The sequence below is a fragment of the Pelodiscus sinensis genome, chromosome 7 (genome assembly GCF_049634645.1).
Source record: "Pelodiscus sinensis isolate JC-2024 chromosome 7, ASM4963464v1, whole genome shotgun sequence".
NCBI classification, from domain to species: Eukaryota; Metazoa; Chordata; order Testudines; family Trionychidae; genus Pelodiscus; species Pelodiscus sinensis.
In genome coordinates this window covers 71,390,700-71,418,030 of record NC_134717.1, presented here as the reverse complement: position 1 = coordinate 71,418,030, position 27,331 = coordinate 71,390,700, and the positions used below count along the sequence as shown (strand labels likewise).

At 40.4% G+C, this 27,331-nt stretch overlaps 1 protein-coding gene across 2 annotated transcripts in view; it reads left to right on the top strand.

Moving 5' to 3' along the window:
- Window positions 1–20,392, top strand: part of SF3B1 (splicing factor 3b subunit 1) — a 47,745-nt gene extending 27,353 nt beyond the window's left edge. For both annotated transcript variants that reach the window (XM_075934247.1, XM_075934248.1), the window contains 20 exons: window positions 561–728; window positions 933–1,167; window positions 2,195–2,407; window positions 3,082–3,203; window positions 4,584–4,781; window positions 4,883–4,984; window positions 6,456–6,635; window positions 8,018–8,104; window positions 8,736–9,006; window positions 11,347–11,492; window positions 11,591–11,737; window positions 11,894–12,019; window positions 13,478–13,699; window positions 14,131–14,313; window positions 14,407–14,518; window positions 14,615–14,735; window positions 15,238–15,369; window positions 16,125–16,397; window positions 17,668–17,884; window positions 19,760–20,392. In XM_075934247.1, coding sequence (XP_075790362.1) covers window positions 561–728; window positions 933–1,167; window positions 2,195–2,407; window positions 3,082–3,203; window positions 4,584–4,781; window positions 4,883–4,984; window positions 6,456–6,635; window positions 8,018–8,104; window positions 8,736–9,006; window positions 11,347–11,492; window positions 11,591–11,737; window positions 11,894–12,019; window positions 13,478–13,699; window positions 14,131–14,313; window positions 14,407–14,518; window positions 14,615–14,735; window positions 15,238–15,369; window positions 16,125–16,397; window positions 17,668–17,884; window positions 19,760–19,918 — 3,414 coding nt within the window. In that variant the 3' untranslated portion in view covers window positions 19,919–20,392. The remainder of the gene's footprint in view (window positions 1–560; window positions 729–932; window positions 1,168–2,194; window positions 2,408–3,081; window positions 3,204–4,583; window positions 4,782–4,882; window positions 4,985–6,455; window positions 6,636–8,017; window positions 8,105–8,735; window positions 9,007–11,346; window positions 11,493–11,590; window positions 11,738–11,893; window positions 12,020–13,477; window positions 13,700–14,130; window positions 14,314–14,406; window positions 14,519–14,614; window positions 14,736–15,237; window positions 15,370–16,124; window positions 16,398–17,667; window positions 17,885–19,759) is intronic.
- The last annotated feature ends 6,939 nt before the right edge of the window (window positions 20,393–27,331 follow it).

The window sequence follows — 27,331 nt, the reverse complement described above, 5'->3', positions numbered from 1 at the left end:
TAATTTAAAATATTTTTCAAATTAAAACTTTTCTACGTGCTTGGGTAAAGAAGTTTGTTTGAGGCAAATGTGTGTTAAGTTTTTTAAAATATTCATTGTCTTAGTGATCACATGTTAAAGTATTCTGTAGTTAATCACTTTTAAAATAAAATTTTGATGTATTTTCCATCTAGAATATTTTAGAGAGATGGCATTAAGTCATATTTGGCCTGGTTTTGAAAAATCTAATGCCAATATAGATGTTTCTCTGAAAACTTTAATAACAATCCTCTGAAAACTTATTTAAAATAAATAGTATATTGCAGAATGTTAACAGAGACATTGCAGCTTTATGCTAATGTAGGGGAACATGAAAGTAAAATTAACTAGAGATTGATTATAAGCAATCAAATTTCATTGTCTGAACTGAGAAAAATGGAAAAGAAAACAGCATGAAAGTAAATTTGACTTTAGCATTTCTGTTTTAGTAACTTACATTACCCTGAAGAAATATGTTTTGAGAACTGTTTTTAACTTAATAGTACCCTTTTAAGGAATAAATTCTGGTTTTTTTTTAACAGAGGGAAATTAGGCAACAACTAGCAGAAAAAGCTAAAGCTGGAGAACTTAAAGTCGTCAATGGTGCCTCTTCCCAACCACCTTCAAAACGCAAACGGCGTTGGGATCAAACAGCTGACCAGACTCCTGGTGCAACACCTAAAAAACTATCTAGTTGGGATCAAGCAGAGGTAATCATCCCTTTATTGGTTCACTGTAATTTTAGAAGATATTTCAAGCAAGACTTGAGTTCCCTAGAACCTCTTGACTTCTACAGATATCTCACAGGCTGTAACTTTATTTATTAAACAAATTAAGCACCAGCCTTTTCTTTTACAAGGTAAAATCACAGGTACCTGCAGAGTTTTAACAGCTTGTGCTTTTGTCTTGGTTAGACCCCTGGACATACTCCTTCTTTGAGGTGGGACGAAACTCCTGGTCGGGCAAAGGGTAGTGAGACTCCTGGAGCAACCCCAGGCTCAAAAATATGGGATCCTACTCCCAGTCATACACCAGCAGGAGCTGCAACCCCTGGACGCGACACACCTGGTCATGCAACTCCAGGCCATGGAGGTGCAACTTCCAGTGCACGTAAAAATCGCTGGGATGAGACCCCCAAAACAGAAAGAGGTATTTCTGGAATTACTAGTATTGATAGAAAGGTCTGGATGGGAATGGGATAAGAAGTTTTAACTTCAGGCTGTCAGTATGAAAGCAAGTCAGGACAGAATTAGGGAATACAGTTCTAACATCCAGTAACTGATGTATATTTCATTTGGGGTGCTAATAGAGTTCTGCAGAAAAATGTTGCCCATTGTGGTTATAACAAAGAGTAAAAAAGCCATGTGGTATGCACACTGTATCAGTGTGGCTTTGGTGCCAAAGTTATTCTGCTGTAACCTCATAATGTACATGCAGAACAGAGAAGGATTTTGGTTTCACTGTAGGAACTCAGTCTGCTGAAGTGACAGCAGCTAGGTTGCCAGAAGCATTTTTCTGTCAACCTAGCTGCATTGACCAGGGGGGTCAGGTCAGCATGGCTACAGTGATATGCATTTTTCATTCCTATGAGTGCCGCAGCTCTTTTAAGTTTGCACTAGACTTAAAGGTGGTGACACTGCACTGTCTCCTGCATTGGCCTTTGAAGATCAGGGTTTTAAAACATGCTGATGGGACAGAAAAGCGCACATTGTATTGTCTTTTGTGAATAAATAGAAATGTTACTGTCAATAAGGCACGTTTCATAAGATTTAAGCATTTATACCTCGGTCTGCTTTGATAAATTTTATTACCTGTTAGCCTATTAAAAAAAAAAATCTTTGTCATACGTTAAATAGTTGTTTAAAATGTTTTAACAAAGCAAGTGTTGGAGGGTTTTAGATATAAAATACTTTCAAGTTCTTTCAAATATGTTGGAATATGATACAATTGCTCAGATGAAAACAAAGAATATAAAAAAGACACACTTTTCCTCTGATTAAATTTTTGTATATGTTCATTAGTATACAAGTAGTAGACTTCAATATTAAAGAGGATAGACTTCCCTTTTAGAATGTTTTTTGCTTGTGTTTTCACTTTCAGGAACTTGAGGATTTTGCTTGTGAGATCTGATTTGCAGTCATTATAATCTGAAAAAATTGGGCTTTTATTTTTATAGATACACCGGGACATGGCAGTGGGTGGGCTGAGACTCCTCGTACAGATCGAGGTGGTGATTCAGTTGGTGAAACCCCAACTCCTGGAGCAAGTAAAAGGAAGTCACGTTGGGATGAAACACCTGCTAGCCAAATGGGTGGTAGCACTCCCGTTTTGACACCTGGCAAAACACCAATTGGTACACCAGCCATGAACATGGCAACCCCTACACCAGGTAAGATTAATCCATTAACTAAGTCTTCTGTTTTCTGTCACTTAGTATTAAAATGTAAAGATATATAGATGTATGTAGGCATCTCTGTTCTGTTCTTTGACTGTGGGAGCCCAAGTTTGTTTCTGAATATCTGTAGCAATTTAATTCTGTTAGGGTGCGCCTACACAGCACCCTTAGCTCAAAATAAGCTATGCAATTTGCAAATTGCATAGCTTATTTTGAGTGTGTTTCAAAATACCTTATTTTGTAATTTGGTGCTATCTATACAGCGCCAAATTTCTAAATAACTCACTATTCTGAAATGCCCCTTAGCCCTTGTGGAACGAGAGTTACTAGGACGTTGGAATAAGTCACCCATTATTTCAGAATACTTCAGGATACTTCAATAGATGCAGAATAGTTATTTCAGGATACTTCCAGTATCCCCAAATAGCACCGCAGTGTAGCTGTGCACTTAGATATCACAGAACAATGTAAACTCAGTCTTCTGTGGATGTTTGTTGCCTTGGTTGGCAAGAATTACTAAAGAGATTCCTGAAAGTTCTTAATTCAAGCATTTGGAATTCTGAGGCCAGTTCTGAACTCAAGTGCTGCACGTGTGATAGGTCCAGAGGTTTCTTAAAAATGTAAGGTATCCTTGAAAATTAAAGTTCTTTTCTTTTACCTAAATATAGGTCACATAATGAGCATGACACCTGAACAACTGCAGGCATGGCGCTGGGAAAGAGAAATAGATGAGAGAAACCGGCCACTATCTGATGAAGAATTGGATGCCATGTTCCCAGAGGGATATAAGGTAGTTGATCTGAATAAATCTAAGCAATCTGTCACTGTATATACTGCAACCTAGTGGTGATATATTTTCCACTCAGAGTATGGATTTTAGCACTAAAAAAAAATGCTGCTATTTGAATGTTTGAAACTAAATGCAGATGAATTCATGCTAACATTTGTTAGTTTGGTTACTGGTATTTTATACACATCCATTAGAAGGGAAAAACTAAAAAGAGGTAAATTGAAAGGAGGGCAGTTTTTCGTCTGCTTCACCTTAGGGAGCTCATGCTGATTTCAGGAGTTCTGCATGTGAGATGGCTGCAGAACTTGAGCCAATGGTGTGATAAAACAGATCAGACAGAGATTGAAAACTGTCAATAAGGCAATATTAACATGCTACATTCAAACATTTCATAAAGAGACATTTAAAGGCTAATATTCCATCTCTGTTCATGAGAACTTTAATGGTACTTATGTTTGTTAGGACTCCTCTTGACATCATTCCCGTTCTTTCAAGTCTAATAGCATATACACAGTTTCATAGTTAATTTACAATGAATGCAAAGATAGACTAATTAAGGATGTTAAGGACTAGTCGGGTTGACTAGTCGATTCCCCCCCCCCCCCCCTTGCTGCCTCTTATCAGAGGCAACAAAGGGGAGGGGGAAGGGCGTATTTCAAAGTGGCAGTGCCGCACGGAGCCTGTACCATGTGGCACTGCTGCTTTGAAACTCTGTGACGGCTTTCAAAGGGGCAGCGCCGCACAGCTGATCCCTGGCTCAGCTGTGTGGTGCTGCCCCTTTGAAATGCTGCCATAGCATTTCAAAGCAGCAGCACCACGTGGAGTCCAGGGTCAACTGGGGACACCTCAGTTGACCCTGGGTTCCGGGGAAATGCGTGCAGCAGCGCCGCATGGACCCCGGGTCAGCGAGGGACTCTGAGTCCCTCACTGGCCCCAGCCTCCATGAAGGCACTTCTGCTTTGAAATGCACAAGAACCCTCGCTGAGGACTCTTGTATATTTCGAAGCTGGCACACCGTGAGCAGCCCGGAGTCAGCGGGACTTCGTGCTGGCCCAGGCTGCACACAGAGTTCCACGGAAGTGCCTATTGACTAGTTGAGTAGTGGATGGAAATTCCCTCAACTAGTAAATTACATCCTTAAGACTAATGCTGAAAGACTGTCACAAATCAATAAAATAAACATTTGACATAATAGATATTTGTACCAGTTATTCTCTGTATTTTTGTGACATCTTCCCTGTTCTGAGGCTGTTGTGACTATCAGATAACGTTTTTAACTTGCTGGCTTGCAGTCTGTGAAAATACTTCTTAGATTTTAGCATTCAGTCATTTGTATCTTCCTTATTTCAGTGCATTGATTTTATCTTAATTTCACTTCAGGTTCTTCCGCCTCCTGCTGGTTATGTGCCTATTCGTACTCCCGCTCGTAAACTTACAGCGACTCCCACACCGTTGGGTGGTATGACTGGATTCCATATGCAAACAGAAGATAGGACCATGAAGAGCGTTAATGACCAACCATCTGGAAATCTTCCATTCCTAAAACCAGACGATATTCAGTACTTTGATAAACTACTGGTAAAAAATATTTTATTGATACTAATTTAATGTTTCCTAATACGGGGCATGAAAGGATAGAAAAAATGTGCATTAATTAAAATATTTGTAATTATTTATAGGTTGATGTTGATGAATCAACACTTAGTCCAGAAGAACAGAAAGAAAGAAAAATAATGAAATTGCTTTTGAAAATAAAGAATGGTACACCACCAATGAGAAAAGTAAGACATTCTGATATGGATCTACCAGTGTCATTTTAAAATACTATAATTCCCCTCCCCCATTTATTTTAGGATCTAGTTTCAGTTTCTACTCCTTTCCCTCACAACTCTTATGAGTTTGCTCCAAGCAGCTTCTGAAAGGTTTTTATTTCTGTCGATTATTTTTTCCTTCTTCTCGTCTAGCTCTTGCTTTCTCTCTGTATTGTTTCCCCCTTATTTATGCCTCTTAATTTTTTCCTGCCCCTCTGGTACTTTCTTAATTAAGTATTGGTCACAACTGTATTACTACTTTATGGAAGTATTATAGAAGTATTCTGTTCTATGATAATTACATTTTAAAGCATTTGGTGACTTGTTTATATGAAGGATGTTTTGCTTTATTGCAGGAGTTCTCAAGCTTTTTCTTTCTGATTCTCCCCCCCACCCCAGCATACTATTAAAAATACCAGGGCTCAGTGGAGGACGTTGGGCCAAAGGGTCTTGGATATAGGCGCAGTTTGATTTCTAATTTTTGGTGGGGTGGGGTGGGCAGTGGCCAGCAGGGTTTGAACCAGCTCTGAATGACAGGGTCTTGGGAGTGAGTGCCACCTTCACCACTGACTCACCTCAGCAGGCCACCCCAGCCTCTTGGGAGATGGGGGAGCAACCAAAACTTGTAAATCAAAGGTGAGAGGCTTAGCTCAGAGTCTGAAAATAGGTCAGTGTGCAGGCATTGGGGTAGCTCAGAGTGCAGTCTGAAAACAGCTCCGTGTGCAGGGAGAGTGGTACTGAGGGCTGTGTGCTGGTAGGATTCCCCTGCAGTCCCTCGTAGGACTCCCCTATGGTTCCTGTTCCCCGAGGGGGTCTGCCAGGTCTCACCACGTGGGCTGCTCTTAGCAAAAGGAGCTGGGAGCTAAGGAGTTGTTTCAACTTGGGGCACCAGCAGGAGATGAGGTAATATTGCCATTGCTTGTTCCATGGCACCAGCTAGAGCAGCAGCTGCCTAGTACTAACCGGCTCCAGCTTCCCGCCTCCAATCTGTCCAGGGGGCAGTGAGGGGACACTTGGGGGAAGGGTGGTGTGGAACTGCCTCCCGGACTGCCATGGACTTGTGCTGTAGTTTGGTAGGGGCGAGGGATGGTCATGGACACCCTCCAGGTCTCTGACACTGCTGTGGGCTCAGGGCTTCTGTCCCACGAAGAGCATCAGAGCTCCAGGATTCAATTCCATGCCTCCTGGCCTCAGCCCTGTGATGGGGTGCCAGGTATCAGGGCTTCTGCCCCATGCTGGGGTGCCATGGACCCGCCCGCTGAAAACCTGTTTAATTGTATCTTGAGGTCATTGTTCTAAATGCATTTCTGGCAAGAGCACACACAAATCATTTTAAGTCAGCAGAGTTACCCCTGATTGTGACTTGATTTTGCTCATTACATAGCGGTGTGTTGTTTTGGTATCATTCAGCTTGGTCTAATTCAGAGGGATTTTTTTTTAGGCTGCTTTGCGTCAGATTACCGATAAAGCTCGTGAATTTGGAGCAGGTCCGCTGTTTAATCAGATTCTACCTCTGCTGATGTCACCAACACTTGAAGATCAAGAACGTCACTTGCTTGTCAAAGTTATTGATAGAATCTTATACAAACTGGATGACTTGGTCCGACCATACGTACACAAGGTCTGTTTCATTACAATTTACTTAAATACTTACTATTTATGAATGTGGTCTGCACTCTTTGCTGAGTGCTCTCTAAATTAATCTTCTGTGGCTCCGATTTATATATGCTTATGCATTTGTACATTTGAATCTTCAATTTAAAAAAATTAAATTATTCGTAGGTATGCTCAGTTAGGGTGCATCTACACAGCACCCTAAATGCGAAGTAAGATACGCAATTTGCGCTACACAAATTGCGTATCTTATTTTGATTGAATTTTGAAATAGGCTATTTTGAAATTTGGCACGTCTACACAGTGCCAAATTTTGAAATAACGCGCTATTTCGAGAAATCCCTTAGCCCTTGTAGAACGAGGGTTACCGGGATGCCGGAGTAGCATACCTGTCATTTTGAAAAACATTTCAAAATAACGTGTGGCTTGTTAAGACACGGGGTGACTATTTTGGGATACCTCTAGTATCTCGAAATAATTGTGCAGTGTAAATGTACCCTGAGAAATACTGTTCTCTTCATAAATACGATATGTAATATTAAAATGCTTTATGTACCTATTTAGCAGATTTCATTTGCAAAATAGCTTTTGTAAATTGTAACACAAAACTTAAAAGCAAGACTGTCAATTGCGTATGCATGTGCTAGAAGTAAAAGAATTTGATAGTTGATCCATGCAATATCACTCATGTTGACGTGTTTATTTGTAAAAGTGTATCTGTTAAAATTTTCAATGGATACATGTTTACACATTCTTGGGGGGGAGCACTGGCTCCCCCCACATCAGAGGTGCAGGAGGGGGGGGGGGACTTGGGACCGGCTCCCAGCGAGCACGAACTCCCTCCTTCCCCCACACTGTGCCTCCGTATGCAGTTTTAAAACCAGATCCCCACGAGCACTGGCTCTTGCGCCATTCTCCCTTCCCCTCCCCTAACTGTCTCTGTGGGATGAAGGGGAAGTCAGCTCTGCAGGTGCCTGCACATGAGGGGAGCCAACTGGATCCCCATGCACGTAGTCTTCCATATCCCCTCCTCTTCTTCCCCCACAAATTCAGGGATGGGGGGACTGCGTGTAACCAAGAGGGTTAATGGATGAGCCCAGACTCATCAGTTAACTGTGCTCTCCGCTACATGGTCACGTCCTTAGTTGGCATCCTGTCTTAGAGGCGAAAGGTAGTCTAGAAAATCTGCATATGAATTAGTGTTGACTGAGGGATAAAGGATTACTGGGTCATGGTGATATTTTGAATTTGAGTGTGGGAGCCGTGGTATCCCCATGTTAACCAGACTTTGCATAGGGCCAAGAACTAGTGAAGTTGACAGTAATACTTGAGAGAGATTCATTGATGTAATTTGAAGAGTTAATTTGTTTATTTGTTACCCTTTCTCAGATTCTTGTGGTAATTGAACCATTGCTGATTGATGAAGACTACTATGCGAGAGTGGAAGGCAGAGAAATTATATCAAACTTGGCTAAGGTAATAATACTGCATCATCCTTCCTTTTTGTATTGATTGAGATACAGGCAACCCCTGACTTCGACCGCCCGACTTACGACCCCATACATTTACAGTCACCCTGCTCTGAGAGCCGCGGGGCCACCTACCGCCCGACCCAGTCCCCGGCTGGCTGGCTCACGGTGCCGTTTGTGCCGTGCCACACTGCAGGGCTGCCAACTGCTGGGCCAAGGTGCCATTTGCATCGCTCTGCAGGGCCCTCTACCAGCTGGTGCAACTCCCAACTAGTTCAGGGCGCTATTATGCCATACTGCAGGGCCGCCTACTGCCCAGCAGAGCCCCTTGGCTCCAGGAGACTACAACTTCCAGGAGGCAAAGCGGGCCAGGAACGGAACCCTGTTCATAACATTGCCCCTATGGCAATAAGGGTTCGAGTTACGACGGCCTGACTTACGATGGTTCTCCAGGAACGAATTAAGTTGTAAGTGCGGGAGGGTCACCTGTAGTGTTATAGCTAAAATGATACAGTAACTAGTACTGTGCTTTTTGCAGAATTGAATACGTAATGATTATGTAACACGAAACTTACAAACCCAGCAAAAAAGTTAAAAGTTCATCATTTCTGTACACAAGTATGTTTTCTGTTTTTCAGGCTGCAGGTTTGGCTACAATGATTTCCACTATGCGTCCTGATATTGATAACATGGATGAATATGTCAGAAATACAACAGCTCGAGCCTTTGCTGTTGTTGCCTCTGCTTTAGGCATTCCTTCTCTGTTGCCCTTCTTGAAAGCTGTATGCAAGAGCAAAAAATCCTGGCAAGCTAGGCACACTGGCATCAAGATTGTGCAGCAAATTGCTATTCTTATGGGCTGTGCCATCTTACCTCATCTCAGAAGTTTGGTTGAAATCATTGAACATGGTATATTCTGCATTTTTATTAATTTTTTTCTCTTGTTTGTACACAAGACTGTTGGTTGAATTAAGGTCTCAGATTCTTGAATGTCAGGCTTAGAGTTTGTAATTCTAATATAGACTACATCATTTTTATAGTTTTTGTCAAAGCTTTTGGTATACAGCCTGGTTTAACACTGTCTACCAAGCATTAGGTTGGACATTAGGACAAACTTCCTAACTCTGGAATAAGTTGCCTAGGGAGGTTGTGGAATCCCCATCTCTGGAGATTTTGAAGAGCAGGTTAGATAGACATCTATCAGGGATAGTCTACTCTAGACAGTACTGGGTCCTGCCATGAGGGCAGGGGACCGGACTCAATGACCTCTTGATGTCCCTTCCAGTTCTATGATTCTATGAAATAAAATAATAAATTTTATATATGAATTGTTATGGGTCTAAAGCACAGAATACAATAACTTGAAAATAAATATACTTCTAATTTCTTTCAGACTGTTAATCCTTTAGGGTATGTCTAGACTATGCTGTATTTTTGAAAGAGGATGTGCAAATTCCCCGGGAATTTGCATATCATCTTCCGATCGCACTTTTGAAAGCGAGTCTTTCGAAAGCGAAAGTAGTCTGGATAGGGATTTTTTTTCTGGGAACCTGCCCCTCCCCCCTTTTTTCCCCAAAAAACTGCGTAAACCTCATTTTTTAAGTGAGATCGGAAGAATATTCTCTTTCAAAAATACAGCATAGTCTAGACATACCCTTAGTTCTTAGGTAGTATAGTTCTTGCTCTTTGGACCATGTTTTTGACGATTAGGTGACAACAATAATTTGGTATTCACCAACTCTTAAAAAGTCTTCTATAATTTAAAATATTCTCTCTTAGTGGTCTCCAGTCTTTTTAAGCATGAGATCACTTTTTGAATTTAAGTGCAATCCAAGATCCACCTCACACCCAAATATCCTTGCCCACCTACTTTGTGCCCCTTCTCTGAGGCCCCACCCCCTGCTCACTCTGTCCTCCCTCGCTTTCAGCAGGCCGGGGCAGAGGGTTGGGGTGCACGCTATGGTCTTGGATTAAGGGATTTGGAGCGTGAAGGGCTCTGAACTGAGCCATTGCAGTGCTGGAGGGGTTCTAGGTGTAGGCTCTGGGAGGGCGCAGGGGGTGCTTGGGGCTAGGGCAGGAGCTTGGGGTGCAGGAGAGGGTTCATGACTGGGGTACGAGTTCGAGATGTGTTCTCCAGCTGGGCACTGCTTACCTCAGGTGTCTCCTTGGTGGTGCATATGGGGGCTAAGTGGGCTTACCCTTGGCCTGGCCTGGCCTGGCACCACTCCCAAAAGCAGCCAGCAAACTCCCTCCATCCCAAGCCCTGCTGTGCCCCCTCTCCGCTTTGTGGAGACAGGATACAGAGTGAGAGTGGGGCACCCTGACATTAGTACCCTCCTCTCCTTTCCCTGCACAGCACAGTAGGCAGGAGGCTCGCTCCTGAGGACAGCTCCAAGACAAAGGGCAGGAGATATGCAGCAGTGGAGGAAGGGTCAGCTGAAGTACTGATGCTTGATAGCTTCTTGGCCAATTGGAAGAAAGCCATTGGGTTTCAGTTATCACAGTGTGAGCCAATTCCAATTGAGAAAGTTTGTATTGAGTGTACAGTGCAGCACTTCAAGATAACTTGTAATTTCTTATTTGCTTTAGTGAAACATTGAGAGTCAGTTTTAACTGCTGTATTATATAGCTCTTGGGACTTCCTTGTTGCGAAGATCTGGAATTCTAGGGTGTGATGTGTGTTAAAACCCACAATAGAGGCAGTTCAGAGGTTGTAAACAATCCATACACATTTTGTGAAATATTTAAAAACAGTTTTTAAAAAATTGCTGTGTTAGAATACAGCCTGGTGTAGTTGGAGAAAAACAGACTTTAAACAAAACTGCCCAAAGTATTACAAAATAGAGTGAGATTTTTTTATCTGAATTTCCCCTGCCCATGACTTCTCCAAAATGATTCCTGTTTTGTTGAATAGCTACCAAGTGGAAGCAGTACTTCAGCATCTTTCCTGAAGAGGCCTGAATCTTTAGACATTTGAAGCTGACACTTCTCGTGGTTTTGATTTCTGTTCGTTTTGAGCAAATTAGTTCCTTGTGTAAACAAGACTGTTAAATTCCAAAATGGATATTGAAGGTTTGTTCCAGGAAATGCCGAGGGCAAGATGGAAGGGAAAAGAGGGGAATGTGCTTTCACACTTTTAACATAAGGATTTTTCCCCTCTTTCCTGCTTCCTTGAGACATTTTCCCCGAATAATTCAAGGATTGTACAATGGTGTAAGAAGCACTTACTGAATATGTCTTGTTTTTCAGGTCTGGTGGATGAGCAGCAGAAAGTGCGTACTATTAGTGCTTTGGCTATTGCTGCTTTGGCTGAGGCAGCTACTCCTTATGGTATTGAATCATTTGACTCCGTTCTAAAGCCCTTGTGGAAGGGTATACGTCAGCACAGAGGAAAGGTGTGTGTCTACAATCTGTTTCTTTTCATCTCTCTATTTTCAATATAGTCTGCAGTATGTGTTATAATACCTATGACAAATATTATGTATTAAAATAGGGTCTGGCTGCCTTTTTGAAAGCTATTGGGTACCTTATCCCTCTTATGGATGCTGAGTATGCCAACTACTATACCAGAGAAGTAATGCTAATCCTTATCAGAGAGTTCCAGTCTCCGGATGAAGAAATGAAAAAAATTGTATTAAAGGTATGTCAAAATCACTTAAACACTGTCAGTGTAATGTTTAAAGTGAACTTGATACTATTTGTAATGTGGATTAATAAAAAAAAAATCCTGTAATAAGCATTTTCCTAAAAAAAATTGGTTTACAGCATTAACTGTTGTACTTCTCTTCCCTGCTAGGTAGTAAAGCAGTGTTGTGGTACAGATGGTGTTGAAGCAAACTACATTAAAACAGAGATTCTGCCACCGTTTTTCAAACACTTTTGGCAGCACAGAATGGCACTGGACAGAAGAAATTACAGACAGGTATAGTTTCTTTTGGAAATAATTTTGATTTGCTTTTTGAATTAAATTTATAAAGTGGAATGTAGAGAGATGTTTGGTGGTAGTGAATTTATTTTTGACTTCCTCAGTGTATCTTGAGATGGAGTTCAATGTAGGCAGAGACATTTTTGACATGTGGATAGATGATTAAAAGTCTCAGCATTCTTAAATGGGATACAAAACATTTTTGTCTCTAGATTAGTACAGTTTGAACCTCTCAAGTCCAGAACACTCTGATCTGGAAACATCTGTCCCCCAGAATGATTTTAGTTAACCAGATGTCCTCTTTTTATGGGTGTGACAGTTTCCCACAGTCCCATAAAGTTTGTTTACAGCTCCCAGTTCTAGCTTTCGGTGTTCGGTGCTGCTGTTTAGCACTAATATACCGTTAAATGTCCTCTAATAGCCCTGTAAGTAGTGGAAGTGTTACGTTGATAGATAATGTTGACCTTCTGTGGCCTCGAAAATTCTCTAGTTTGGACCTGGTTTGGTTCCGAGGGTGCAGGACTAGAGCGGTTCAACCTGTAGTTTGAATACCAGTCTCAGTTGGTAGTGTCTAAAGTAACTACAATCTAATGACTTATTTGTGCTATATAAAATGACTGGTTGGTTTCAGAATCTAGTGGTTAAGTGTCCTCATCACTAAAGTGTTACCACTATTGGCTCAAATAAACACCTAACTTGACAGTGTCAGAAAGGACTTAAACGTTCCACTTTTCATCCATTCCAATATCTGTCCTTCTAGATGAGAGAGAGTAACATAGCAATGTGTTTTTAAATTATTTTCAGAGCATCCTAACAAGAAACAAACTCTGGCCATTCACACTATCACTGCAAATTACACAAGACCTCAAACTCCCATTTTTAAAAAACAGTTGTGTTTATCCACCTCTGTTATCTGTCTACCTCTCACAAGAGTTTAAAAATAGCATGCTCTGTCATTTTTAATTATCCATGCAAGGAAAACTCCCCTATGCCTTAACTTGAAGGTGATGAACAACCAAATATATTAGTTCATTTGCAATAATGACTCTCAGGATATAGATATAAGCATGAGACCCTGGAAATTTTTCTGCATACCCACAACCTTAAAAATGTCTCCCTCAAATCTTTTCCCGCTTTGTGTATTTTTTCGATGCATGTGCGGAATACATTTTATGTGCACTGAGGCATGTGTGAATATTCACCACCAATAGAAATGTAAAACATAGCTGTGGGTACTTTACTAATCAGCTGGGCGGCATTTGAATTTCTCTTGAGTGGCCACACAAGCACACATCTTACAGAGAACACTCTTCTGTAATTTGGTTGTTGATACCAAATAATATCCTCTGTTTTTTTTGTACCCGGCAAAGGATTTCTCAGGTCATCTTAGAGGTTTTAGGAAGTCTTTGTAAATTATCTGATTACTTTGCTCAAAGCTATAGTTTTATGTTTCAGTTGGTTGATACTACAGTGGAGCTGGCAAACAAAGTTGGAGCAGCAGAAATTATTTCCAGGATTGTGGATGATCTGAAAGATGAGGCTGAGCAGTACAGAAAAATGGTTATGGAAACAATTGAGAAAATCATGGGGAACCTGGGTGCAGCAGACATTGACCATAAACTAGAAGAACAGCTTATTGATGGTATCCTGTATGCCTTCCAGGAACAGACCACAGAGGTATTGTTAGAAGATGCTTTTAACTGTTAATGTGTTTAGTCTGTTTATAATGTTCTGGAAAAACTGGTATATACGGTTGAAATCCAGACAAGAATTATGTGGGACAAAGAGCACTGACATTTGTAAGGCAGTTCTAGAATATTAAAGTTGCATATATTATAAAGATTGTAGGTATGAAATGAGTTCAATAATAAATGGGCAGTTGATAGAAGGGAGACCAGGTGGGTGAGGTAATACCTTTTGAGCTTACATAGAGCTACTTTTCTGCCTCAGCTCAAACTTCTGTCTCACTAACACAAGTTGGTCCAATAAAATATTTGGTTTTTCCACTTGTGTCTTTACAATAGTTGGATCAGTGTGGCCACAACAACACTGCATATAATTTGTGATGCAGTTGATACTGCCTTTTTGACTTTTTGTTGTTTTTTCAGGACTCTGTGATGTTGAATGGTTTTGGCACAGTGGTTAATGCTCTTGGCAAACGAGTTAAACCATACTTGCCCCAGATCTGTGGTACAGTTTTATGGCGCTTAAACAACAAATCAGCCAAAGTTAGGCAACAGGCTGCTGACCTGATCTCTCGCACTGCAGTTGTCATGAAAACTTGTCAAGAGGTATTAATTTATCCCATTCTTCTGTTTCATAGGAAGTCTTTTTTTAAATGAGAAAATTTTTGCTAACTTTTAAATCTTGTTACTTGGTTCTAGGAAAAACTGATGGGACACTTGGGTGTTGTCCTGTATGAGTATCTGGGTGAGGAATACCCTGAAGTACTAGGCAGTATACTTGGAGCACTTAAAGCCATTGTGAATGTTATAGGTACGTGGGGGGGTTTGTGCCACAGACAAGTAAGGAATTGGGGGGAGTGCATTTCAGAAAATCTGAGACTTAACAAGGTGTAATTTTATTTAACAGGTATGCATAAGATGACACCGCCAATCAAAGACCTGCTGCCAAGACTTACACCTATCTTGAAAAACAGGCATGAGAAAGTACAGGAAAACTGTATCGACCTAGTTGGGCGTATTGCTGATAGGTGAGTTGTTATATACTTCTGCAACACCGTGACATGCTAACTACTTACATAAGTCACAACCTTTACCTAATTTTAATGTTTGATAAGTTGGATATCCGATTTTATAAACCTTTAGGGCTATTGGAGTTCCTTAAGCTTTATTACAAACATGGTTCATATTAACATTTTTTTCATGATTATTGAAATGAAATACATAAGTATAAAATAATACCAACCAAGTATGCATTTGCAGTCTCATATACTATTTAAATATTATTTGCTACTGTTAGTCTTTCATTGATTTGCAAGCTTACATAGATTTGACAGAGACTGTAGAATGAATGTTAATTCTGTATGTGGTTCGTGTACTCTTTTTCATGTAGCTTTCCATTTCTCTGTTTAAAAAGACGGGGTGAGGCTGTGTTTCTGTGGTAGTAGCACAGATGTATATCTTATAGTCTGTTTCTTTTTCTTGAAGAAGATATGACTTCACTAAAATATCTGTATTTCCTTTCTCATCCAGGGGAGCAGAATATGTTTCTGCAAGGGAATGGATGAGGATCTGTTTCGAACTGCTGGAGTTGTTAAAAGCTCACAAGAAAGCTATTAGACGAGCCACAGTAAACACTTTTGGTTATATTGCAAAAGCTATTGGGTAAGTGTATTTCTCTGGATACTGAGCAGCATGTGTAGGTCCTTTCTTAGATTGATGATGATTGTGGGTTTTGTTGAAAATATAACATTGGGTTTCTTTAGAAATGAGAGTAGATATATCTGAGCTTTGTAGGGCAGACACGATGAAAATACATTTTACGTTGGTAGAAAAATAAAGTTGTTACAACCATTTTTTTTACCAGTACTTGTAGTATAATGTTTCTAATTTTATAATCAATACAAAATATGAAAAAGTGTTTATGATTAAAACATTGAAGGAAATAGTATATTCAAATGCTTCCTGAGTCCTTACATACAATCTTGCTCTTGGGTCCACAAGCCTCACCTATTCATATTTTCTCTAATAAAGAACTTGAGCAAAAAAGTTGTTTTTGCTGTTAATTTGTTTTGCCAGTTTATAGTCTTGACACAGACTAACACTTTGTGTGTAATTTTATGCAAGAGCATAAATGTTTGCAAAGATCAGGGATCATAGTAAGAGAAAATTCTTACTCTAAAGAGTATAGTGGTTAGTTTGAGGCAAGATGCAACAACTGAGTTCTAAAGTGGTAAAGGCTGTATAAGTGTCATGGAAAGGTCACTCAGGTTCTTAGGTTAGCTATGGCACAATTCACTGCCTTCTGCTAGTTCCAAATCTGAGATAATCTTATTGCTGACTGGCAGGTCTGTGATGCTAAAAGTATCTTACATACTTGTATTTTTCACTGATAAAGTCCTGCATTTTGTCTCCTCCAGACCCCATGATGTGCTAGCTACACTGCTAAATAATCTGAAAGTACAGGAAAGACAGAACAGAGTATGTACTACAGTAGCGATTGCTATTGTAGCTGAAACATGCTCACCTTTCACAGTACTGCCTGCTCTGATGAATGAATACCGAGTTCCAGAACTGAATGTCCAGAATGGTGTATTAAAATCCCTGTCTTTTCTGTTTGAATACATTGGAGAGATGGGAAAAGATTACATTTATGCTGTTACACCCTTGCTTGAAGATGCTTTAATGGACAGGTCAGTAGCTTTTAATTACTTAGGATAACTTCTCCAGGTTGAACCTCTCTGGTCCAGAATGCTTCTGGACCAGAGAGCCCTAGTGGCCCTGAGGCAGGGGCATTTGGCAATCTGCTGACAGACCCCAGGTGAGCCCAGTCTGTCAGCAGAGGGGCCGACCTTCCGTGGTCCAGCAAATTCCCTCCTTCGGGGACCACTCAGGTCTCAAGGGTGCCAGACCGGAAGGTCCAACCTTATAGTAACATTTAGATCCCCCTTATTACATTTAAACGTGCTTCCATCGCATGTCTGGTTCCTTAACAGCAGAAAAATGTATCTGAAGATGATTGCATAATCAAAAATATTACACGACTATTTGATAGTCCTGAGGATGGGACCTCGAGGGAGCCCCCTGCCAATTCACGCTGCTGCTTCTATCAGAGGCAGCTCTGCGGGGTGGCAGGTGGGAGTCGGTCTGCGAAACCGTTATAAACCAGCTCCCACTTGCTGCCCTATGCTGCTTCTGCCTCTGATACAGAGGTAGCAGCATGGAGCAGCAGCAGCCTGTCTGCAGGGGGCCCGAGCTCCCTGCGGACAGAGGCTGCACCAACATTCATGGTGCAGCCTCTGTCTGTGGCAAGTCCAGGCGCACTGTGAACAGAGCCTGCTCTGCAGCAGCCTTTCCCCCCCCCCCCACCTCCCGCTGCATCTGTGAGGAACAGTATGGGGGATATGTGCAAGCAGCCAGCTTGAAAGCCAGCTCCCCGTGTGTATCAGCTCTTGCCTACCCTCCTCACCCTCCACACTGCTGCCTCTATGAGAGGCAGCCGCACAGTGGTGGGAGGAGGTAGGCGATTCCACAGGATCTGGTGCTTGTGGGGAGCCGACTTAAAAGCCAGCTCCTCACAGACACCGACTCCCACTCTCCCCTTTACCTCAGAAGGCAGCAAGGGGTGGGGGATCATATTGTCGATGGGATTAACCAGTTAAGCCCAGACTTATTGCTTCATTGTGTAGTTGTCTACATGCTGACATCCCTACTTTTTAATCCATTATTTTTCTAGGCTATTGAGTAGTGTTAAATGACAGCAATTTCTCCTGTGAAACTGTTAGATCGTTTTTATTAGCCAATTTGAAGTGTAATTTCTCTGCCCCATGCTGTGGGCAAGGAAGAACAAAAAACTAGAATCAGAACTTTTTGGCATTCTTTGTGTGTCAAATGCATTACTGATTGCTAACAGGTTTATTTGCAAGCAAACTTGTTAAATAACAGGTTATATTTTCTTTACAGAGACCTTGTACACCGACAAACAGCCAGTGCTGTGGTGCAGCACATGTCTCTTGGAGTATATGGATTTGGCTGTGAGGATTCTCTGAATCACTTGCTAAATTACGTATGGCCCAATGTGTTTGAAACATCTCCTCACGTCATTCAGGCAGTCATGGGAGCGCTGGAGGGCCTCAGAGTTGCTATTGGACCGTGTAGAATGCTGCAGTATTGTTTACAGGTATGCTTACTTACAGTGGGGTGGCGGGGAAAGTAACTTTTCAAACCTAGATACTCAAACAAGAGAAAACACCTGAGAAGCAGAAATCTCAAAAGAATGTGAAGACGATAATAGACACTAGATTGGGTATTTGCACTGTAATGATGCCATACATGCCAGAGGTGGGAGAATGGTAGTATTATTTGATTCAAACTATGTTTGAAATACTGTATTGAGTTCTGAACAATTTGTTTTGTTTCTCTTCACCCTCAATATTGTTACCAGAAATATTGAAAGTACCTGTATACTCGTTCATTAGCCTGTTTGTTTGTTTGTAAGCTGACACCCTCTCCTCAAGTTGAAAAGGTAAAAATGGCAAAACGCTATAACCCTTTTATAAGCCAACTCTGAATGCAGTTCTGTATATAGAGTTCCATTTCTTGTCCCCTTTTCTGGAGGGGGATAAAAACACAGGGGCAACAGCCCATGCAAAGTTAGTTGTGGAAACAGCAGCTCCTTTGCCAGCTGTATGAAGAATATCTCACCCCATGAACTGCCTGTGGCTACAGCAGGAGTGGGGCACCTTGATACTATCCTCCTTGTACCGCTTCCAACTGAACACTCTGGGATGTTCAGCAACAAATGTGTGGCCATTCAGGTGTTGTATGGCTGTCATGGGCCAAGTGCCTACCTGGGGCAGCTCCCTCACATACCCACAATCCCATAGATGCCCACCAACAGGCTGTATCTCTCTGCCCCTGCATGCACACAACAGGGAGGGGCACAGCCCTGAAGCAAATAATATTTTCCTTCCCTTACTACTGTATTGCATTGTTTGTTTAAAAGTTTAATGTGTGAATTAAATTACTTGTTTAAAACTTGTCTAGACTTGGCTACGTGTAGACTGGCATGATTTTCTGCAAATGCTTTTTAATGGAAAAGTGTTTCCGTTAAAAGCATTTGCGGAAAAGAGCGTCTAGATTGGCACGGACACTTTTGCGCAAAAGCACTTTTGCGGAAAAGCGTCCGTGCCACTCTAGACGCGGTTTTGCGCAAGAAAGCCCCGATCGCCATTTTCGCCATCAGGGCTTTTTTGCGCAAAATAGTTTTTAGCTGTCTACACTGGCCCTCTTGCGCACAAGCATTTGCACAAGAGGGCTTTTTCCCGAGCGGGAGCAGCATAGTATTTGCGCAAGAACACTGACAATCTTACATTAGATCATCAGTGTTCTTGCGCAAATTCAAGTGGCCAGTGTAGACAGCCGGCAAGTTTTTCCACAAAAGCGACTGCTTTTGCGGAAAAACTTGCCAGTCTAGACGCAGCCATACTGTTGATATATATACTGCCTTTTCTCTAGCAAAAATAATATGCTTGGAACCTAACTCCCCCATGTACATACATTCTTGAGAGAACTGGATTCATTTAACATCATTTTACTTAAAGTTGCATTTTTCAGGAACATAACTAAATGTTAAGTGGGGAGTTATTGTAAGTTGGGTCTTCTGATGTCAAATCCAATGCTCTGTATACCTGAGCATGGGTTCTTCACCTTTCTAAAAAAGAGTGAAACAGCCAGAAATTCATGCAGTGGAATTCATCCTGAAGAACAGCTAAGACGTAAATAATGCAGAACTTCTGCATTTGAATATTGCCTTTCTATAGGAAGTAATGACAAATTGTTATTTTTATCTTGATTAGAAAGTTGAAGAAGAATAGCGATAGAGTGTTGTTTCCTCAGCTTGAACATTTAGTTAGCATTTATTTAATAACTGAACTTGATTAAAACGTAATTGCTTAAAGTTTTTGTTTTTGTTTTGTTCTGACTATTCTAAATAGCTCAATTACCAAATCTGTCATGCATGTTGCTTAATTTAATATTTGTTTTATTTTCCTAGGGTTTGTTTCACCCTGCCAGGAAAGTCAGAGATGTGTATTGGAAGATTTATAATTCTATCTATATTGGCTCACAGGATGCCCTGATAGCACATTATCCAAGAATCTATAATGATGAAAAGAACACCTACATTCGTTATGAACTTGACTACATCTTATAAACTTACTGTTCAGTCGTTTGTGGTTGATGCACAGCTGTTCCACACTTAAGCTTGCTTCAGATTTGGTGATGTAAAATTTTAAAACGATGCAGATCAGTATAGCTGGTCAGAGGAGGAGCTAGGAATCCATTAGCATGATTTTAAAATAATCTGTTCTTTTTTTATGTTAAACAGTTAAAGCCAGTAGTGACCAAGAACACAGTGTGATTACACAATGTACTGGAGGGATTTCATTTTGGATTCATCTTTATGAAGATTTAGATTTCATTCCTTGTGTTTAAAGGGGATGTTTATTTGAGAAATAAACATTTGTGTATAAAATTCTAATTTGTGTGTGTGTTTTTGGACAGAGAGACTTGTAAAATGAATCTCTTTGATAGATTGTTAAGCATTTGTTTATGTAAAAAAGGTGGCGTACATTTTAACCCTCTTTGTTATCCCCTAGTTTTGAATAAATAAGAAAAATGTACCAACTGTAGTTGACATGTGTATCTTTTATAATGGGATAATGAAATTGTACTGTTGCTGGTTGCCATAGTTTTTACTCTATTTGCATGGAAACTATGGTTTTAGTTACTACTTGCTGTCAGATTGCTTCAGTCAGAATTTCATGACTGTAAAGATTAATTGTGCTGTCATTGTAATAAAAAAAATTGGCTTAGGTAAAAATATATCGTGACCAGTGTAGTGTGTAGCTCTGATTTAGAGCCTGTTGGATATTTATCAGAAAAAGCGTGTCTGTAGTTCCTGACTTGAGAGAGCTGCTGGGAGTGCTGAGCAAATGGACAGGAATTATTAGAATCACTTGGTCCTTCCCAGCTGGAGGGTAGAAGAAACAACTTCCCTTCTTCCTGCTCACCCCCAATTATAAAAATAAAGGAAGTGAAGAAAGACCTATATTGTAGAATGGAGACATGGAAAACCACACAAGACATGTTAATGTCAGGGCATCATCCTATGGAAGGATATCATTGCATGTTAATGAACATCTGGTAAAAACAGCAGTGGTCAGATATCTGACATTATTTTTTTAAGTGCCTAACACTTCAGTCTATGATCAGGTTGCATTTCCCCTTTCTATTTGAATTCTAATGTTCTAGACAGTTTCTTTCTGCTGTTTGATTCAATGTACAACATTCTCTTTCCTATTTAGCATATAAGTAAAAAATATAATTTAGATGTCCTATTTAAGTGGTCTTGAAAACTAGGATAAATAATTAAAGTACTTGTGTGTTAGAAATTCGCAGCTTGTTTTTGGGGCAGGTCATTACTTGTTACCTTTTCTAACAATATTGATTTTGGGGGAACTGAAAATATGACCATCATATTTCTTTTACATGCACTATACAGTCTGTGACTGTGGAATTTATTACATGGCAGCAGCTAAGAGTTCTTGTTCAGGAGCTCTTTTCTCACAACCACAAGGAATATTTTTATATATTGTCATTTGAACTTGTTTCTAGCTTTCTCTTCAGGAATGCTTTGTTTTTGTAGGACTGTTGTGTGTTTGGGATATTAGATATGAAAAGAGCCAGTAAACACCAAGGATTAACTATATCTCTAATTTTATTATACACAGAATAGTAAAGAAAGACAATGCAGAGTTACACAAATCCATTCCAATAAATGGGATAGGTAGCACAGGCAATACACCTACTACTACACCGAGGACAATACACACGATATTTAACTTTAAGGATATAAACATACATGTACTTATTTCTATAAATCACACACAGTTCCACCATCAGCAACTTACAGCAGCAGGGATGTATGTGTTTGTTTTACTTTATATATTTTATAGATACACAAATAAGGAAATTACTTGTCAAGTGTAGGACCAGCGTTAATGAGGCTAATTCAATCTGGCTCACTCACAGCAATTGATGGGGAGGCGTGAATATCAAAAGAGGGGAAAATGCCTTTGTGGGGTGAGAACCAATTTAAATCATTATTCAGCTCTAATTTGATTGGCTTTGAATTTTGTTTGTAGAAGGATGTCTGCTTTTAAATCCATTACTGAATGTCCAGGGAGGTAAAAGTGTTCTCCTACAGTGTTGCCTTTCTTGCTCTCTGATGTGTCCATTTATCCTTTGGCACATATACTGTCCGGTTTGGCCAGTATACATGGCAGAGGGGCATTTCTGGCACTTGAAATTCTTCATGCTGAATACTGGTAAAACCAATTTGATTGTTACTCATCAGTAGTCCACTTGCACACTTGATTCCTCCCAACTCTCAGCATGATTTTGCCTTTTCAGAGAAAGTCCAACTCTTATTTGGTTTGGCATTTTGAGAATTTAATTACATGCTTTGATAGTTGCAGCCACACTTGTGTAGGAAAAAGCAGGTTATAGGTCCATTGTATCTAGGATATATTGATGACTCTTCTGCCCTCACCCAACAGGACAATGACAGAAACTTACCCCAGCATTGTAGGACTGGATGGGATCTCAAGATCATCGAGTCCTGTCCCCTGCCCTCATGGCAGGAGTAAGTATGATTTATTTTAGGCCATCTGTGACAAATTTTTGTCTAACCTGTTCTTAACAGCTACAAGGATGGAGATTTTACACCCTCCCTCGGAATGTATTCCATCATGAAAGGAAGTCCTAATGTCCCACCTTAAGCAATGTAAAGCCTGTTGTTTCTTGTCCTGTCCTCAGAGGCTAAGAACAAATTTTCTCCCTCTTCCTTGTTAACTACCTTTTAGGTACTTGAAAACATCCATGTCTCCTCTCAGTTTTCTCCAGACTACACAAGCCCAATTTTTTTCACTCTTCCCTCATCAGGTCATGATTTCTAGATATTTAATCATTTTTGTTGCCCTTTACTAGACTTTCTCCAATTTAGCCACATCTTTCCTGAAACAGATGCCTAGAACTGGAAATAGTACTTCAGCTAATCTGCGCCATCTACTCTGGAAAAATTATTTTGTCTTCCTTACACCACACCTGCCAATACATCCCAGAACCATGAATTTTGTTTTTGTTAGTTTTTTTCCCCCCAAGAGTGTTATGTTGTTTACTCTCATTTAGCTTGCGATCTATTATAACCCCCTAATCCTTTCCCACAGTACTCGTCCTTAAGCAGCAGTTTCCCATTTCATATGTATGCAACTGATTGTGGAACACTTTGCACTTCTGATTTAATTTCATACAATTTCTCCAGTTTGTCCTGACCATTTTGAAGTTTAATTATTTCTTCTAAAGCAGTGGCAACCCCTCCAGAGTGGTATCATCTGCAAACTTTTAAGTATACAGTCAATGCCATCATCTAAATCACTGATGACAATATTGAACAGAACCAGACCTAGAACTGATGCCTGGGAGACGGCATTCAATATGCCCTTTCACCTCGACATAGCACGCGACTATCAGTAATTTTGCAAACCAAAATGATTAAATCTGAAATTCACCAGTAAAAGTAATTTGATGGCAACAGTTCCACTTTCCTGAAATCGTGAGGTTTTTAAATAATTTTCATCCTGGTTAGAAGAAGTTTAAAGGCCCATGTAATGGCAAAAGAACCTTCACCATTAAATACCATTTGGTCTATAAGAACTGGAGTTTGAGGTACAGTATTTATACTGTCTGACCGAGTTGACCTTGATAGCTAAACAACACACGAGCATGGGAATTAAAGTGAACCCTAAAAAGACTATTGAAGTATTATAAACAATATAAAACCAAGACACACGCACCATGGAAAGAAGGTAAAAAATTAATGGAATACCATCAAATATTCATTTTGCCTTTGTCAGAACTTGCACACTTTAGAATTGATCATTAACTGCCTCCGAAATGTGGATTAAAGTGGCTGGGAAAAGTATGAGTAATACCTGGGTGAGCCCAGTTCTTCATACTGAGGATGATGTTACTACACTCATGAAGGCACTTTCAAGCTATGGGGAAGTAATTGTCTATTACAGATCTATACTCAACTTCCTTGTACAACCTCAAGTATCCAAATGTCATGTGGGCTACTAAGTAGTCCAGCTATTGGATGAAAGGATTTTTCAATTGAATTAATAGGCATAGCCTTGTTGGGAAAGGATATTTTCAGATAATTAATATTTAGATAATTGCAGTTAAGTTTGCTGATACTCATACAACATCCAACTGTGGATACAACTTATCTTGAATCCCCCTTTCCAGTATGCAGAAAAAAAGTCAGTTTTGTAAATGTGAGGATTATCTTTCTCTGCTATCATTGTTCATTCTAAAAATGCTCCTAAATTTGAATGAGAACAGCTAAGTCTACCCAAGGCTACGACTAGACTGCAAGCCTCTTTCGGAAAAGAGCCTCTAGACTACAACCAGTACTTTCAAAAAAGCAAGCTACTTTTTCAAGAGAGCACACCCAGGCAATCTGGATGCTCTCTTTCGAAAAAGCACAATTTGCATTATATAGTGCCTCTTTTCGAAAGAGCACTTTCGAAAAAAGGCATTCCTTGTAAAATGAGGTTTTCTGCCGTGTTTTTCGATTTACTTTCGAAAAAACTCTATAGTCTAAACACCCAAAGTGAATAGAAAGACTGGGCGAAATCTATGATGGTTTATTTATACCAAGGAGGAATCTGCTCTAGAAAAAGCACTAGGTGAAATATACTGTTGGGGTCCATTTATTTGCAATGTTAGCATAACTACTGTAAATTAGCGTATATATCCCGCACACGTGTATTACCTGCATTCGTGCATAACCTGTGGTTTTTCCTGATTGTGTAAAAAAAGTCTGATAACCCGCGCAGGTGTATAGCCTGCAGGAGATGAACTGCAGGTACTGTTAATGAACAGCACCTGTAATGAAGTGTTAATGAACCACAGCTGATGATGCTGAGCAGTAAGTATGCTACAACCCTTATTGCTGGTATATAACCCCTTTGAACCACACCGTTTTACCATTTATTTATTCCTTTAGTAGTTTTAACTTGTAATGAATTTTTAAAAAGTATTTAAAACTTCTTAAAACTTTTTAAACATGCCTAAGCGCAAATCCTACACAGGTGATTTTAAATTGTGTCTTGTGACATATGCAAAGGACAATGGAAACAGAGCAGCAGGGAGAAAATACTCTGTTAACGAAAAGTCTCTTCCGGAGTGGAGAACAGATTGAGAAATTACACCCTAGGAAAAGAGCGCGCCGGAGAAAGAAAGCCAAGTGGCCAAATCTAGAAGAAAACATGTTGAAGTGGGTTCATGCCCAGAGAGAGAACAAACGGGCGGTGTCAATGGTAGCCATACAGCTCAAGGCTTGACTTATGGCTATGGAACAGAAAATCTATGATTTTAATGGGGGTTTGGGAAATTGGGTGTGCAAATTTTTATCAAGTAAGAGTCAGTCTTGTCTGCCTGTAATTTCAGTGTAAAAAAAAAAAAGAAGTGTATAACATGGACGAGTATAGCCCGCAGGAGCGAGGGTAGGGATTGTAAAACCTTGCATAACCCGCGGGTTATATGCGCTAGAAGATGGTAAATATACTTCCCCATATGAGTATTATCTCAAACCTGTGCTTACAGCAAATTGTATAAAGGCAAACTGTGAAAAGAACATTAACACTGCAAAGTCAAGCATTTAAAAGTAAGGCATTGCTAGAATTAAGATTGCCTGTGAAACCTTAACTTTCCCCCCTCTGTGTAGACTTTAATAGGATACTCTGTTTAAATATATGATTAAATACCACTTTTCCCCACAAGACTCTGGCCTCATTCTGTGAATGGGTGAATGAATGATTGTTCAATATTTCCTTTTATCCTCCATTCTCACTATGTGGCCCCAGGCACACCATCCAAACCTTGCACAGAATTCAGAAGCATTAGTTCCTCCTAGGCATTTCTGTGGTACTCTCACCATAGTCGGGCACTTCACAAAATTAATTATTTGGTCTTCATAATACTGAACAGGTGATGAACTGAGGCACAGAAATGTTAAGAGCATAAGTGTCCATTAGTTCTGGGCTCCCAAACTGAGGCAGCAGGGGACTGATTTCCACACAACTTCGCATTTTATACATTCGAGTCACAACTCCAGTAGCCATCAGTTGCAGCTGTGAGCACTCCGACTTCTACAACTCCACTCCCAGGTGTTTTATAGTGGGCATCTAACACTGGGGTATTGAAACAGACTTTATCTCGTTTATGAGCCAAACTTTAGGAATCGTGCTAAGGAGGAGAAAATAGTTTGCTAAAAATTACCAGCAAAGACCTGATAAACTTGAGAAGATTTAAGGACCATTATGTTAGTGATGTATTAACAAGAAACAGATGCTTAGGTCAGCAGAATTTAATATGCACACCAAAAAGTTGGAGATAAACAACAGATGTTCAAATGTACTGGAAATTTATGGGAAGGGAGAATAAAATGTCTGTCTGTGAAAAGGAGACAATAATAGCATGAACCAATGAACAGATTGTAAGCCAAATTCAGAACAAAACTGACATGTTCATAGCCAGATGAGTGCCTGCTCATTGTCCCTGAGCTGTAGGAATAGGTTCTTGCCATTTGTGATAATGTGTATTATCTAATAAAACTCACTCTAGCTAATTGATCTGAGGTCTGTTTAAATAACAGTAAATTCTAACCCTTGATGGTACAAATTGGTAACAATGAGAAGTTTGGTTTAAATAACTTGCCCAGCATCACAGGAACATTGTGTTAGAATCCAATCTTCCGGGGTATCCTGTAACTTCCTTACCTATAGGCTGCGTCTAGACTAGCAAGTTTTTTGCTTTTGCGGAAAAACTTGCCAGCTGTCTACACTGGCCGCTTGAATTTGCGCAAGAGCACTAACGATCTCATGTAAGATTGTCAGTGTTCTTGCAGAAATACTATGCTGCTCCCATTCGGGCAAAAGCCCTCTTGCGCAAATGCTTTTGCGCAAGAGGGCCAGTGTAGACAACGCGGTATTGTTTTGCACAAAAAAGCCCCGATGGCAAAAACAGAGATCAGGGCTTTCTTGCGCAAAACCGCATCTAGATTGGCACGGACACTTTTCCGGTGCTTTTGCGCAAAAGCGTCCGTGCCAATCTAGATGCTCTTTTCCACAAATGCTTTTAACGGAAAAACTTTTCCATCAAAAGCATTTGTGGAAAATTATGCCAGTCTAGACGTAGCCAATAGAGTGTTCTGTCTCTTCCTGTCATTCATGGCCTTATTCACTGCATACATTTCAAATGCTGTAACAAATGAGGCAGGGGTCCTGAAGCCAACAGCCTCCTTCACTGCAGCACCCTGACTTATCCCTAAAGCACCATCCATCCATTGCCCAGAGTAAAGTAGGGGGGTGGGTTGGAGTGTCCCCCCCCCGCCCATCCTGGGAGCAGCCAGACAACCAACACGGGCTGTGTCTGGACTGGCCAGCTTTTCCGGAAAAACTTGCCAGCTGTCTACAGTGGCCACTTGAATTTCCACAAA